Source organism: Ammospiza nelsoni, chromosome 5 (assembly GCF_027579445.1).
Source record: "Ammospiza nelsoni isolate bAmmNel1 chromosome 5, bAmmNel1.pri, whole genome shotgun sequence".
Taxonomy (NCBI): domain Eukaryota; kingdom Metazoa; phylum Chordata; class Aves; order Passeriformes; family Passerellidae; genus Ammospiza; species Ammospiza nelsoni.
The window spans coordinates 30,790,130-30,802,697 of record NC_080637.1 but is presented as its reverse complement, the minus strand read 5'-3'; the positions used below and the strand labels follow the sequence as shown (position 1 = coordinate 30,802,697).

The 12,568-nt window shown below is 42.3% G+C and overlaps 1 protein-coding gene across 1 annotated transcript; it reads left to right on the top strand.

Annotated features, from left to right (window-relative positions):
* The first annotated feature begins 1,902 nt into the window (after positions 1–1,902).
* Positions 1,903–10,476, top strand: AMIGO2 (adhesion molecule with Ig like domain 2). The gene is made up of 2 exons (XM_059472695.1): positions 1,903–2,087; positions 8,731–10,476. Exon 2 carries the CDS (start codon positions 8,804–8,806, stop codon positions 10,367–10,369), a length of 1,566 nt encoding a protein of 521 aa, XP_059328678.1. The 5' UTR covers positions 1,903–2,087; positions 8,731–8,803; the 3' UTR covers positions 10,370–10,476.
* Positions 10,477–12,568: the final 2,092 nt, after the last annotated feature.

Genomic DNA, 12,568 nt, shown 5'->3' with positions numbered 1-12,568 from the left:
AGATCTCCAATATAAAAAGCATATCCCAGCATTAATGAGAAAAATAAAATTGAAAATCAAAATTCTAATTGCCTTAAGTATTGGACTTAACTTTGATCTGGATCGTGCTTTCCCCAGAGCAATTATTCCTATGTCCAGGTCTCATGGCTGGAATCTAAATAACTTAGCTACAAGAAGTACTGTCACTTTGCACCTACCAGTCCTCCACACTTACTGAGGTATGAACAAGCTGCAATAAAAATCCTTTGTATTTTAAAACCAGTCTACCTCAATCAAAGGGTGCACAAAACTCACAAATGGACAGCTGCTCCATATGGTAACACATAAGGAATTTTCATTCTGTAAATCTTTAGGAAGAATTCAGGCTCAACATTTTCAGTTTTGAAAACAGGGGAAGGAAGACTACAAAAGTGATTACCCTCTTCCTCAGACTGTATTGGTAATGTGACCAACTTAAATTTCACCCAGTATTTTGTGGTATCAAGGTCATCAGGAAAGTTTAATGGTTTAGTATAAATGAAGACAACATACTTCTTTAAACAAATGAATATTCCAATGGAGAGTCTGAAACAAACCAGTGTTTAATCAATAACCTCAAGATTAAAATTACTTCAGTGCTGTATAGCCTAACTGCATAGAAATTCAGCAAAAATAAGAACTATTAATAAAAAGCTGAATTTTTATGATAAGGTAGTGCTCCAAAAGACTTTTAAATCAATAGCTGTATCACCTATATCTCACCAGGCTTTGATCTATATTGAATCAAATCTTTAACATGTATCTTGTATCATAGTAAAGAATTTTAGTTTGCCTGCAGGATGAATTCTAGGACAAGGAGCCTTTTAGCTTTATATATAGCCACAAACCCTCATATTAAAAACCACTTTGCTATGTGCCCTTAAAAGAAAAGTGTGATTTGCAGCTGCTTTAATATGCAAGCCCATTTGAGAACTGGTCTATAAACTGTATGTCTGAATGACAGTAAATTTACAATGTCTGTTATTTGCTAAAGTAGCCCATGTTCAGTTTCAGTCTCTAAATGTAGGGTACTCTAAATTATGATGGAGATGTCGTGAGAAACTTGGCCGGGGGAGGTTAAAATCGGTATGAAACAGAAGTAAACGTGTTCTTTGACTTTCAGCTTCAGCTTTGCCTCTTCATGATCTGGTCACACTTCTCAATTTGATTTGCAGCAGTTCTCCCACAGATTCCATGGTCAAGAGAATCCCCCTACATGGCAATTAATTTTAGATAACTCCTTTTATCATTTGATAGACTCCTCTGCTCTGATCAAAGCCTAGTTTAACACGGACCTTCCGTGGGGTTGGACCATTTAATGAACGGGAGGAGGATTTCTAAGCGCTAGCACAATGCCTTTTACATTTACCCGCGCCTTAGGAGCACCCGCGGTTCCATCTCCTCACGGGGGGAGTTTCGGTGCATTTCTAACGAGCAGCCCCCGAGGCCGGGGCTTCCCCGGCTCTCTGCCCCCGCTGCGGGCGGGCCGTGCGGGGCTCAGTTTCGGTGCATTTCTAACGAGCAGCCCCCGAGGCCGGGGCTTCCCCGGCTCTCTGCCCCCGCTGCGGGCGGGCCGTGCGGGGCTCAGCGCAGGGCAGAGCCCGCCCGGGCGGCGGAGCGGGGCGGAGCGGGGCGGCCCCGGGCGGGGCGGGGGCACCGGGGCGCTCCTCCCTCCCCCGGGCACCGACGGCTCCGTCCCGCCGCCGCCGAAGCTCCGGGAGGGCGTCGGGGCGAGCGGCGCGGAGTCGGGCCGGGTGCTGCGCGGCTGGGGAGAGCGGGAGGGCGTAGGCAGGAGGGGATAAAACCCGCTGTGTCGCCGCTGTGGCTGGGAGTCTCCCGCCTTCCCCGCTCCGCCGGTGCCGAGCTCCGGGCCTCAGCTCCGTTCCCGGGGGCAGCGGGCGAGCGCTGCCTGCGTCCGCGGGGGAGCGCAGCGGAGCCGGAGCCGCGCTCCCGCGTCCCGCAACTTCCCCCGGAGCCCGGCGGAGCGCGGCATGCGGGGCAGGGGCTGCAGGCGGCGGCGGGGCCGGCATCGCGCTCCCCGGACATGAGGCGGCCATCGGAAGCTCCAGGTAACGCTGCCCGGCGGGGTGGCGGAGCAGACATCCCCCCAGTAGGCAGGATGGCGGGGGCAGGGTCCGGAGGGGCTGGACTCGGGGCTGAGAGGGGCCGCTGGAGGCGAGCGCAGCCCGGCCGCGGGCGGGGAGAGCCGGTGCCTGCCTCCGCCACGGAACGGCGGCAGCGGCCGCGCCTGCCCGGGGAAGCCGGGCAGAGACCCCTCGGAATGGTTGTGGGTGCCCCGGTCCGATGCCGCTTTAGCCTCTTCGGTGGCTGGGCTCTCCGAAACTTTGCCCTCCGCCGACTCCCGGTAGGAATCTGGGGCTGCAGCGGACAGTCCCCGCCGTGAGATTGGCAGGAGACTCCCCCCAAATCGTATGCAAAGGGATTTCTGTGAAGTTTAGCCCTCAGATAATTTTTTGGAGGCGGTGAGGATCCTTCGCTGGGCAACTAAACTTTCGTAAGATCTGACATTGCTTGGAGACGGTTACTGACACTGTAATAGGCACTGCCACTTATCATTGCATTTTTTCTTAATTATTTGCTGATCTCCTTGGCAACTGAAGTAATTTGCAAGGTTGAAGCTTGGTTGCAGCTTGATTTACAAAGTAGCATGGCAAAAGGGATGAATTTGTTGTTTCAGTGATGTGTATTTCCCTTGTACCCTGTCAGAGGGATAAGAGGTGCAGAGATGTTGACTTACATAGCTGGTACTGCTGTAAAGAGACTGTTGATTAGTCCAACTGAGGCTCTGTTGTGCATCACCCAGTTGTTCTTCTGTGTCTCAGTTTTCTTTAAGACAATCAAGTTACCGTGTTTTAAGAAAAAATATCTCTTCAAGGAAATTCAATCTTTAGTGAGGGATTAGTGGGAGATGATCATTTTCTCTGGCTAAGGTTACTTGGACAAATTAATCTCTAATTCAGCACGACTGAGGTCTAGCCAGATGCTGGCTGGAGGGAGCACTCCATTTGCCTTGCTGATCTCAGGATCAGCTTGCTGCAAATATGATGTAAAGCTGTTTTTTTCATCACTGTTAGGTCCTGCAGCAAGCACAGTGTAGCCCGGCTCAGGGATTTAGTCCAGTGTATCAAGACGCCTCCCAGATGTAGCTCACCAACAGTCTTTGCTGTTCAATCCATCATGTCACTAAATCTCATGGATTACAATGTTTGGGTAATCTGTGTCTGTTGAGTCAGAGATGCTGAGCACAGCTGTCAGGAAGATTTGATGCAGAGTGCCTTTTCCACTCAGGAGTGATAAAGGCAGAGTAGAGCCTGGAGACTGAGGCGAGGTGGCTGAATATTTCCTCTAACAGTATCACACACACACACAAGGAATGCGAGTTTATACAGACCTTCCTTAAAAATGTAACTTTTAAAAATACTAATTGCATAGGGTGCCATTAGTCTGTATGTAATTAATGACTTTATCATGTACTTGGACAGGATTCATAAAGTTGGGACTAAAAGCATGAATAATTATACTTGTATAATGTTGTTGTTATCATTTAATAAAACCCCATTCTAAAAACCACTTTGACTTCTGAGTTCATGAGGAACCTTTGTCAAATGTCATGCCAGAAAAAAAAATAGAGCTGTGAGAAAACAAACACCTAAGCCATCATTTTTTTTTACATTTATTTCATATATTGTTAGGACTAGTACTGCCCTAATTCATCTGATATGTAAACTGATATAGGGGAGAGCACCTGTGTGAACATCAGAAGTCAGTGAGAGGTGCAGAGATGTATTATTGTCTTGTGGGCTGAGATTGGAGCAAGCCTCAAGAGAAGACAATCACAGGAGATGTGGTGCAAGGGAAGGAGGTAGGGCATGTAGAAATGGTGTGAACCTTCTGGAGGATCAACAGAGGTCTTTAATGTTTTCACGTGCTTGATCTCTTAGAGGCTCAGCACTATTCCTGCAGTAGTACAGCAGGCAGCAGGATTGTGTGCAAATACTTGCATTTTCACTGTGCAGAAAGTACCAGCCAGATGTGGACTGTTTGCATCACCAATGTACTGGAAAATGCTTTAAAGTAAGAATAACATCTACCAATCCAATTTTTTTTAACAGTGAAAGGACTAATAGTAGTGTTTGCAAAATATCATTCCAGTGAATTGTGAACTCCAGTCCAATTCACTCTTAAATTAAGAGATGTGCTACATAAGGATTTTTAGCAAGGTCTCAAATGAACTGGGAGAGGTAGTTTGGTATACAGATTCCATTGGAGAAACAGCAATAAGCCTGAAGGTACTTACAGAGGATAAGAAAACTGCTGTAGATATTACTAATGTCACATTAGTGAGAGAGAGAGCCCAGAAGAAGGAGAAAGGAGTATTTAGGACATTAGTTGATCTTCAGGTGATAACTGATGTTGACACTGTATGTTGCCCAGCAGCCCCCTTTTCCTAGGTCTGAGTGCTCATTACTTTTAAAAACAAAACAACAAACAACCCCCTCAGAAATAAACAAAAGACAGGAACAAACACATTAAAAAGTTCAAAACAAGAACTGAATCCTTAGCTTCTCTTGAATGTGATTGGTTGTAGTCAATTTTGCTGTTTCTGACCACAGAGGATTTTCCTTATGATAGCAGGATATGTCCCACCTTTCTTCTTGAACAGTTGAGAAGCATGTGCACCATTACTGTTCAGATAAATAATCTCAGGGAGTAATGTGGTTTTGGCACTGAACTTAAAATATTGCATTTTACCATCACAAAAGAATTATTTCTTTGAACAGAATTCCAGAACAAAACTCCCAACCATGTCCTTCACTTTACTATAAATCAGAAAAGGTATCTACCCAGCTCATTCAGAAATATTGGTGAGGTGCTTGGCCAAAGTCTGTTGGCACACATTAGCTAATAGTATTCAATAACAATATCTCTCTTGAGAAAATACGCAATATTGAAATTTGTAAAATAAAGTCTTCTCTAAGACCTGAAGTAGTGCTCCTGGGATGAAACAAAATGCCAGATTTTTTAATACAGGGCTTGTTGCTGGCTTTGTTCTTTTTGCCACTTAACACATTACAACCCAGAAATGTTTATGCAGGCATTTTGAGTAAGTTCAAATGATCACATAGCGTATAAATATTTATGTTGAACATTCTTGGCTTTGCAGAGCATCCTGGGTAGTTTGTGCAGTAGATATGGGGAACGCAGGTTGAAGAGCAGGGTGCAGCTCAAAGTCCTTCTCTCCAAAAGAGCAAAGAACCTGTTGGTAATGTAGGCACTACACTGTGTGTTGGGCATGGAAAGGAACTGCTCATCAGAGTACTCTCTAAATATTCTTGTGTGTTCTGTGGTATGTTTAGGATTTCTGTAATTTGGATTTGCCCACACAGACAAGTCAAGTTATCTGGAACAGTTTTCATTTTGCTACTCCAGTGAGCTTTGAAAATGAACAATCCAGTTTTTAGACCTTGCAAACTGTTTTTACTCCTTAGAACTGAAAGGTATTATGCTGATGTGCACCAGTGACTGATCTGTGTCTTCCCATGGGATTTGGTTGCAGACTAGCTTGGAATTTCTGATGAGATAATTGTAGGCATGGACAGAAGCAAACATGCAAGGTTACCTAGTGTATTAAATTTGGTAACCCTTACAAACCTGAGCATTGATCCAGTACATCCCATTCAGAGTATCTCCAGGATCACAGTTATTTTCAGCATGGGAAATGATTTTTTTAAGTGCCATTCACTTGTTGCAAGTGCAGTTACATTAAAAATTAGGCTGCATAGCTTGCAGAATCAGGCATTCACACATTAGTGGGAAGGCAACCTTTGCAGCAGCTGTTCATCTCCTGTTTTGTGGATGCTTTATAATCCAGTCTTCAGGTGCACGGTTTTATGGTAATGTAGATTTCAGATACCTTGTTTCATGCAGTAGACTAACTGAATGAGCAGTTACTAAATACCTTTTTCATCTGCCAGGGTTTTTGCATTGTTCCTTATGTCTGTATACCATACAAATTCACGCTGTGGTACATAATTATTTTTGATGGCAGTTTCTCTAATGCTTCACCCTCTTGAAGAACTTGTATCTGTTAATTGTTGCTGTAGACTACCTAACTAGCAAAAACAAGTAAGGAGCTTAGGACTGATTAAAAAATACTGCTCTGGATTCCTAACTTTCCATTGAAAACCCCATGCAGTTAGAAGCTTCAGGATTTAAGAGCCTAGAAGAGTTTATGACTCCTGGTATTAAACTTTAATTCAAACCAATCAATTTATTTTTACAATATTTCTATAGCTAAAACCATGTTAGTGTATCCCTTGTATAAACAAGGTATCCCTGTGCAATCAGAAGTGCCAGACAGAGTCACAGCATTTTGACCCTCATCTCAGCATTTCTCAGATCAGTCCTTCCAAAACTTAACATGCAGAGGTTTCTTATTTTATAAGTGCCAAGCTGGTGGCTATAATATGTTCATTATTTTGTAGTAGTCACCAGTTCACATAGTTTGCCTGATCTCACAGGAATTTTGTGGCAAAGGCTAGGGCAGCTGCAGTTCTCAGGGATAAGGATTTATCAAGCTCTTGATGTAATCGCCCATTCTTTTCCCTGTTCTTCCTCCACATTGTCAGGAAAGGTTTGGGGGAACATTGAACAATCTTGTAACCAAGGACTGTATATAAAATCTGAAATAGAAAGAAAAATGTAATTCCGACACTTCAGTTTTGAACAGTTGACTTGGCAGTCTTGCAATTCTCTTAATGTTTTTCCCTTTTTTATTTTTTTTTTTAATGCAAACAAAGCCAATGCATATATAAGTTCTTGTGAAAAGTGAAATGTCCCATTCTCCCATGCTGCCTTCATATTTCTTCTTTTAGTGGGTCATTAGATAATTCAGCTCTTTAGTTTCATAGCACATCTTCTGCCACTTGACTTAGGAGTAGATTTGTCAGCTAAAGACAGCAGCCTGACAGATTGGCAGAGGGTTACAGAAGAGGGGAATAAAGAACGGAGGAGGAGTGAAATTTTTTGCTTTTTGCATATATTAATTAATTGCATCGGTAGTCTTAGGTTCTTAAGTAGCAGATGTAAATTCCCTGGAGAGATGTGCTCTAAGTTTTACCTCCTGAAACTCTTGTTTGTCTTCTGCTTAGACCTCTTCTTTCCCTTTACACCCTTCTCATCTGCTTTTCCAGTCTCATATGCCTTAACTGACTTCTGCATCCCCAGACTACCTCCTCCTCAGTTTCTTTAGTGACAGTGATGATGCTCCATTAGCATCCACCTCCCCTGGTTTTGCTTTTCCTTCCCTATGTGTCTCTTACCCTTCTTTCTCTCCCCTTCTTTCACTACCCCTCTGCCCTGCTGCCCTCCACCGTGTAGGTCTTGATTTAAATTTTTTTGCCCTCAAACTCATCTTTTCTTCATCCATCTTGCATCATCAGAGAATATTCTTCTTTTATTTTCCTCCTTTCCATCTGAGGCTGCTTCTTTTTCCTCATCCCACTGTCCAGAGGCTCCTGGCCATAGCCACTATCAGCAGTGCAGAGCAGACATTGCAGGGTTTGCCCTGCTCAGATGCTGCTCCAACATGTGGGTGAGACTGGAGAAATGAGTTTGAGGATAATAACGCGGGGGCTGAATACCACATATGAAGTTTGAAGGGGTGACAATAATCAATGCAGATGAGCTCACCTGTGAATTTACTGGAAAACTCTAAACAGGTACCAGGGAGAGCAAGAATCAACAGAAATGTTTATTCCTCTGCTATGTATGTCTACATTTTCTCAGAAGATGGTAAAAAGCATATCCCTTAGCACAGAATCTCTACTGTGCTAAATCTTACATCCCTGTTTCAAACAATACTGACTCTAAAATATTCTCTGAAAATAGTATGGTTGGGGTTTTTATATCTACATACGAGCAAAATAATTTTTTCTTTACTATGTTTTGAGAAAGAGCTGACTCATCCTTACTGAATGGTCCCAAAACTTATGCCTGAGGTAAGGACTTCATAGATTTCTTCCTCATTACTTATATTGGCAAAGATAAAAGAAGCAGAATACAAAATACTGTAATTGAACAACTTTAATAACTTTCAAAATAGGCTGTTGCTACCTGAACCATAGGTTACTAAATTAAAAGAAAAGAAAGGAAAGAAATTCATATGACATTTAAAGCTAGAAAGGCTGAGAAAATTCTTTGCTTGAAAATGTGTGACATTTTCTGATTATAAAGAAAAGCATGTTATAACTGCTTCCCACTTGACAAGAAAAAAAAAAACATTTTAAGATGAGGCTTTTTCTTTCTTCAGGGAATTCTATCTCTGTTGGTTTGGAAACAGGTAGGGGTTGCCGTTGCCAAGTCATGCTCCACAGAGGAACATTTCCAATTTTTTTTTAAATGAACTGTCAGAAATTGCATTACTTTGTCGAAGACTGAAGAATAGTTGCATTCTTTTTGAAGACAAAAAATACTGTATCTAAAGTGTATACATTGACACACGAATGCAGAATTTCATGTTTACATAAAACAATGATGTTAAGTTTACATCACCTTAGAACTAGATTATACCATTAATTGTAGGAAACCCTAAGGATTAATTCCCTGTATTTTTCAAAAGCCATAAGAAATCATGCAGGGTGTGAATGGTAAATGTTAACGTGCTGTACCTGTGTATCCCTCTTTTGACAGCAACGAGTGCAAAGCTAACTGCACAAGTCATCTGTGGCAAAGAGCACTGGGAGACAGCTAAAAGACAGTGACAATGTCTTTAAACTGGTGGACACTTCCTACTCGACTTGGAGTTGTTAGAGCGAGCTGCAGAGGACTCGCATGCCTCTTGGTGTTCACCGTGAGTGTTTGTGGCAGTGCCCCAGGGATGTGTCCAGCAGCCTGCATCTGTGCCAGTGATATCATCAGCTGCACTAATAAGAACCTCACTCGAGTGCCAGGAAATCTTTATAAATGTATGAAAAGGCTGGATCTGAGTTATAACAGAATTGGGATTTTGGAGCCTGAATGGGTCCCAGTGCTGTCTGAGAAACTGAACACTTTAATAGTCAATCATAATAGCATTAGCAGCATTAGCACTGGAAGCTTTTCCACAACTCCGAATCTGAAGTATCTGGACTTGTCATCCAACAGCCTGAAAACGCTGGGCAGCCCTGTGTTTCAGGAGCTAAAGGAGTTGGAGGTTCTCCTGCTGTACAACAATCAAATAACACAGATCGAGTCCTTAGCCTTTGGAGGATTGTACAAATTACAGAAACTGTACCTAAGCTACAACTTGGTCTCGCATTTCCCACTGGACTTATATGTTGGAAAACATAAACTGACAGACCTTGTGTTGCTGGACATTTCCTTTAATCACATCCAGACGATGCCTGTTCAGCACCTGAGTTCAGTGCCAGCCAAACAACTTAGTGGAATTTATCTTCATGGCAACCCATTCTATTGTGACTGTGTCCTGTACTCCATGCTAGTCTTCTGGTATCAAAGGCATTTCAGCTCAGTCGTGGACTTCAAAAATGAGTACAGCTGTTTGTTGCAGTCAGACCCAAGAGATCATAATGCACTGCCTTTACTGCACGACAGCGGTATGAATTGCTCTGAAAGTACCGTCAACAGCTCTTTCCAAGCCTTTGGGTTTATTCATGATGCTCAGGTTGGTGACAGGCTGATAGTACACTGTGACAGTAGAATCAGCGATATGGGCACACAGTTTGTATGGGTTAGTCCAGACAATAGATTGCTGGAGCCAGACAGGGACACCGATAACTTCAAGGTGTTTCCTAATGGCAGCCTGGAGATAACAGATGCCCAGCTAGAGAACTCGGGGCTGTATTCCTGCATTGCAATAAATAAGAAAAGACTATTAAATGAAACCGTAGAGGTCAGAATAAATGTTAGCAATTTCACAGCGAACAGGTCCCACGCTCATGAAGCATTTAATACAGCTTTTACCACCCTTGCTGCCTGTGTGGCCAGTATTATTTTAGTGCTGCTGTATCTCTATCTGACCCCCTGCCCATGTCAATGTAAGGCAAAAAAGAGGAAGAGGAAGCTGAACCAAAGCAGTGCCCACCCGTCCATACTGAACTCCGCACTGCCGCAGGAGCTGCCAGCCGACGAGAAGAAGGCCAGCACTGGTAAACGGGTGGTTTTCCTGGAACCCGTGCACGAACCAAAACAGAGTCAGAATGGGAAAGTAAAACTGTTCCCCAATGACAGTGTCATTACAGAGAGCATTTTAAAAACTACTCGAACAAAATCCGACTCTGACTCTGTCAACTCTGTGTTCTCAGATACACCTTTCATGCCGCCAGCTTAGTTTGCTGCCTGTGTTTGTATCGTGCAGTTCCATTTCTGAATACCTCCTTTGCCTGTAGCAAACCATCAGGACAAACAAATAAAAAGAGATTAAATGTTTTAAAGAAAGGTATATTTTGTCAGTCCTTGAACTGCGTCTCCTCTCTGTACGGGCCATGCAGCAGGGATAGCTCATTCGGGAAAAGCAAAGAGCTTGTCATTACTGTGAATGGTTTTAATGCAAGCTCAGCCTCAGTTTTACTCTCTGGTCCATACACAGCAATTTCTCATGCATGTTTAGAGACACTTCCAGTGCATACAGCTGACTCTGCAGAGGCAGAGGCTGACCCCTATGCAACACCCAGTCATGCTGATAACTCAGCTCTTCTGAAGTATGCACAGAAGCAGCTTATGGGTAAGGAGAAAAATGTCCAGACTTCCTGCTATTCCTTTCATAGCTTCATAAAATCTTTACATAAAATCACTACAGGAAAAAAGTCATGATTTTTCTTGGACTGCTTGGCACAAAAGGATTGAATTTGCCACCAGAACACCTAGCAGCACTGGGTAAATGTTTGTGGCTTTCAGCTGATAAAGTATTTGCAAATAATTGCTTGAAAACATTAAATGAGGGGCATCGTAATAATTTTATTCAAAACACAGTCATGAGATTACTTGTGAAATGTATTTGTATTTGTTTATAAATGTTTAATGTAATGAAAACGGGTAAAAGTTAATATGCTACCTTTGCAATTGCCTCAGTCAAAAAATGAAAGTTGTCAGGCATGAGGACATACAAATCAGCAGTAACTTTTTAAGTTGTGATAACTGGATTAATTATAACCAATTGTCTTAACCTTTGCTGCTAACTGTATGCTTGGCATCACATGTGGTAAATAAATCTGCCACCATCATCAGGGCTTCTGCTTCATCTTAGGGGTGAGTGACTTCTCTTCAAAGATAAGTGTGAAATCAGGGAAATTTTTTTTTTTTTTTTTTTTTTTCAGTGGCACACAGTTTCTGGAGCCTTATTAAACTTGACCCCAGAGTTTTTTCTTAAAAGAGGAAATGCACTATTTGGACAAATCCATTAAATATAAAAGACTTTACACACTCTAAATTCAGAAAACACAGATTGTACCTAGACTTGGCCCTTGTCTGTATTATACTGCTTGTTTTCTTGCATGTATCGCAGTCAAAGTTTATGAGTCTGGTAAAACTGACCTGGACTTGTTATGTAATATGGGTTGCATGGAGCATGTATTGTAATGAGCATTCTGTTCTATTAGCTTTTTCTTTTTCTGTTATATGTACCCCCCACCCCCCCTTTTTTTTAAGCTTGTATACCTTGAGGCTGGGCTGGACTTTTCCAATCTTCCTCACATTGATAAGTAGCAACTTCAAAGCAAATCTCAGTAATTACAGCTTACCAAAGACAAGTAAATAGAGCATGTCTGTCTCATTCTATTTTGGGGGAATATACTAAAAGGGTAAAGGATAAACAAAATCAGAATCAAAGGGCTACATGGTATGGCAACCATAATTTATTTTCAAGCAGCTTACTGTAACAGCCACTTGCCATTTTTTGTGATTTATTTTGAGAGGCGTGTCAACATGCTAAAGCTTATATCTGGCTGAGCCAAAGATATTGATTTGCTACAGAGAAATCCTGTTGTAGCTAATTGTTTGAAGACAAGCTATCTGACAAACAGATTAGTTCAGGAAGCAGTGTCTCTGTATTGTGTACAAAGTATGTGGAATTATAAAAAAGCTGGAGACATTAACTCAGATTCAGGGAAATGGAAAATGGAAATTATTTTTCTAGGTAGAGGGTAATAAATATTGAGGAGAGGAAGATGAACAGAAGTTTGGGTCTTTTATTTTACATTATCTGTGTAAATTTAAAAATAGCTTCTGCTGTCAAGCAGGACAGTGTCCCTTCATAAAGCTCTTTCCCTCTTTCATCTGTGTATATGCAGTAACTCAAAATCTATATTTTTACATATAAAGTATGATGAAAAAACAATGTCTTTGCTGAAATCAGGTTGAGTCATCTGTCACTGTGGCAAAGGTTTGACATTGTGTCCTTCTCAAAGACTTTTTTTCCCCTACAGTTTTACTAAGCTGTGTGATTTCCTACTATTTCACATGTGTGGTTGGGGAGCAAGTGGATGTCCTCTGTGTTGTGCAAGGAGATGATGGGTGACCCAGGGCCCAAGGG

Coding starts and splice junctions, on each gene's coding strand:
- AMIGO2 (XM_059472695.1), top strand. CDS start 8,804: ATGTCTTTAAACTGGTGGACACTTCCTACTCGACTTGGAGTTGTTAGA.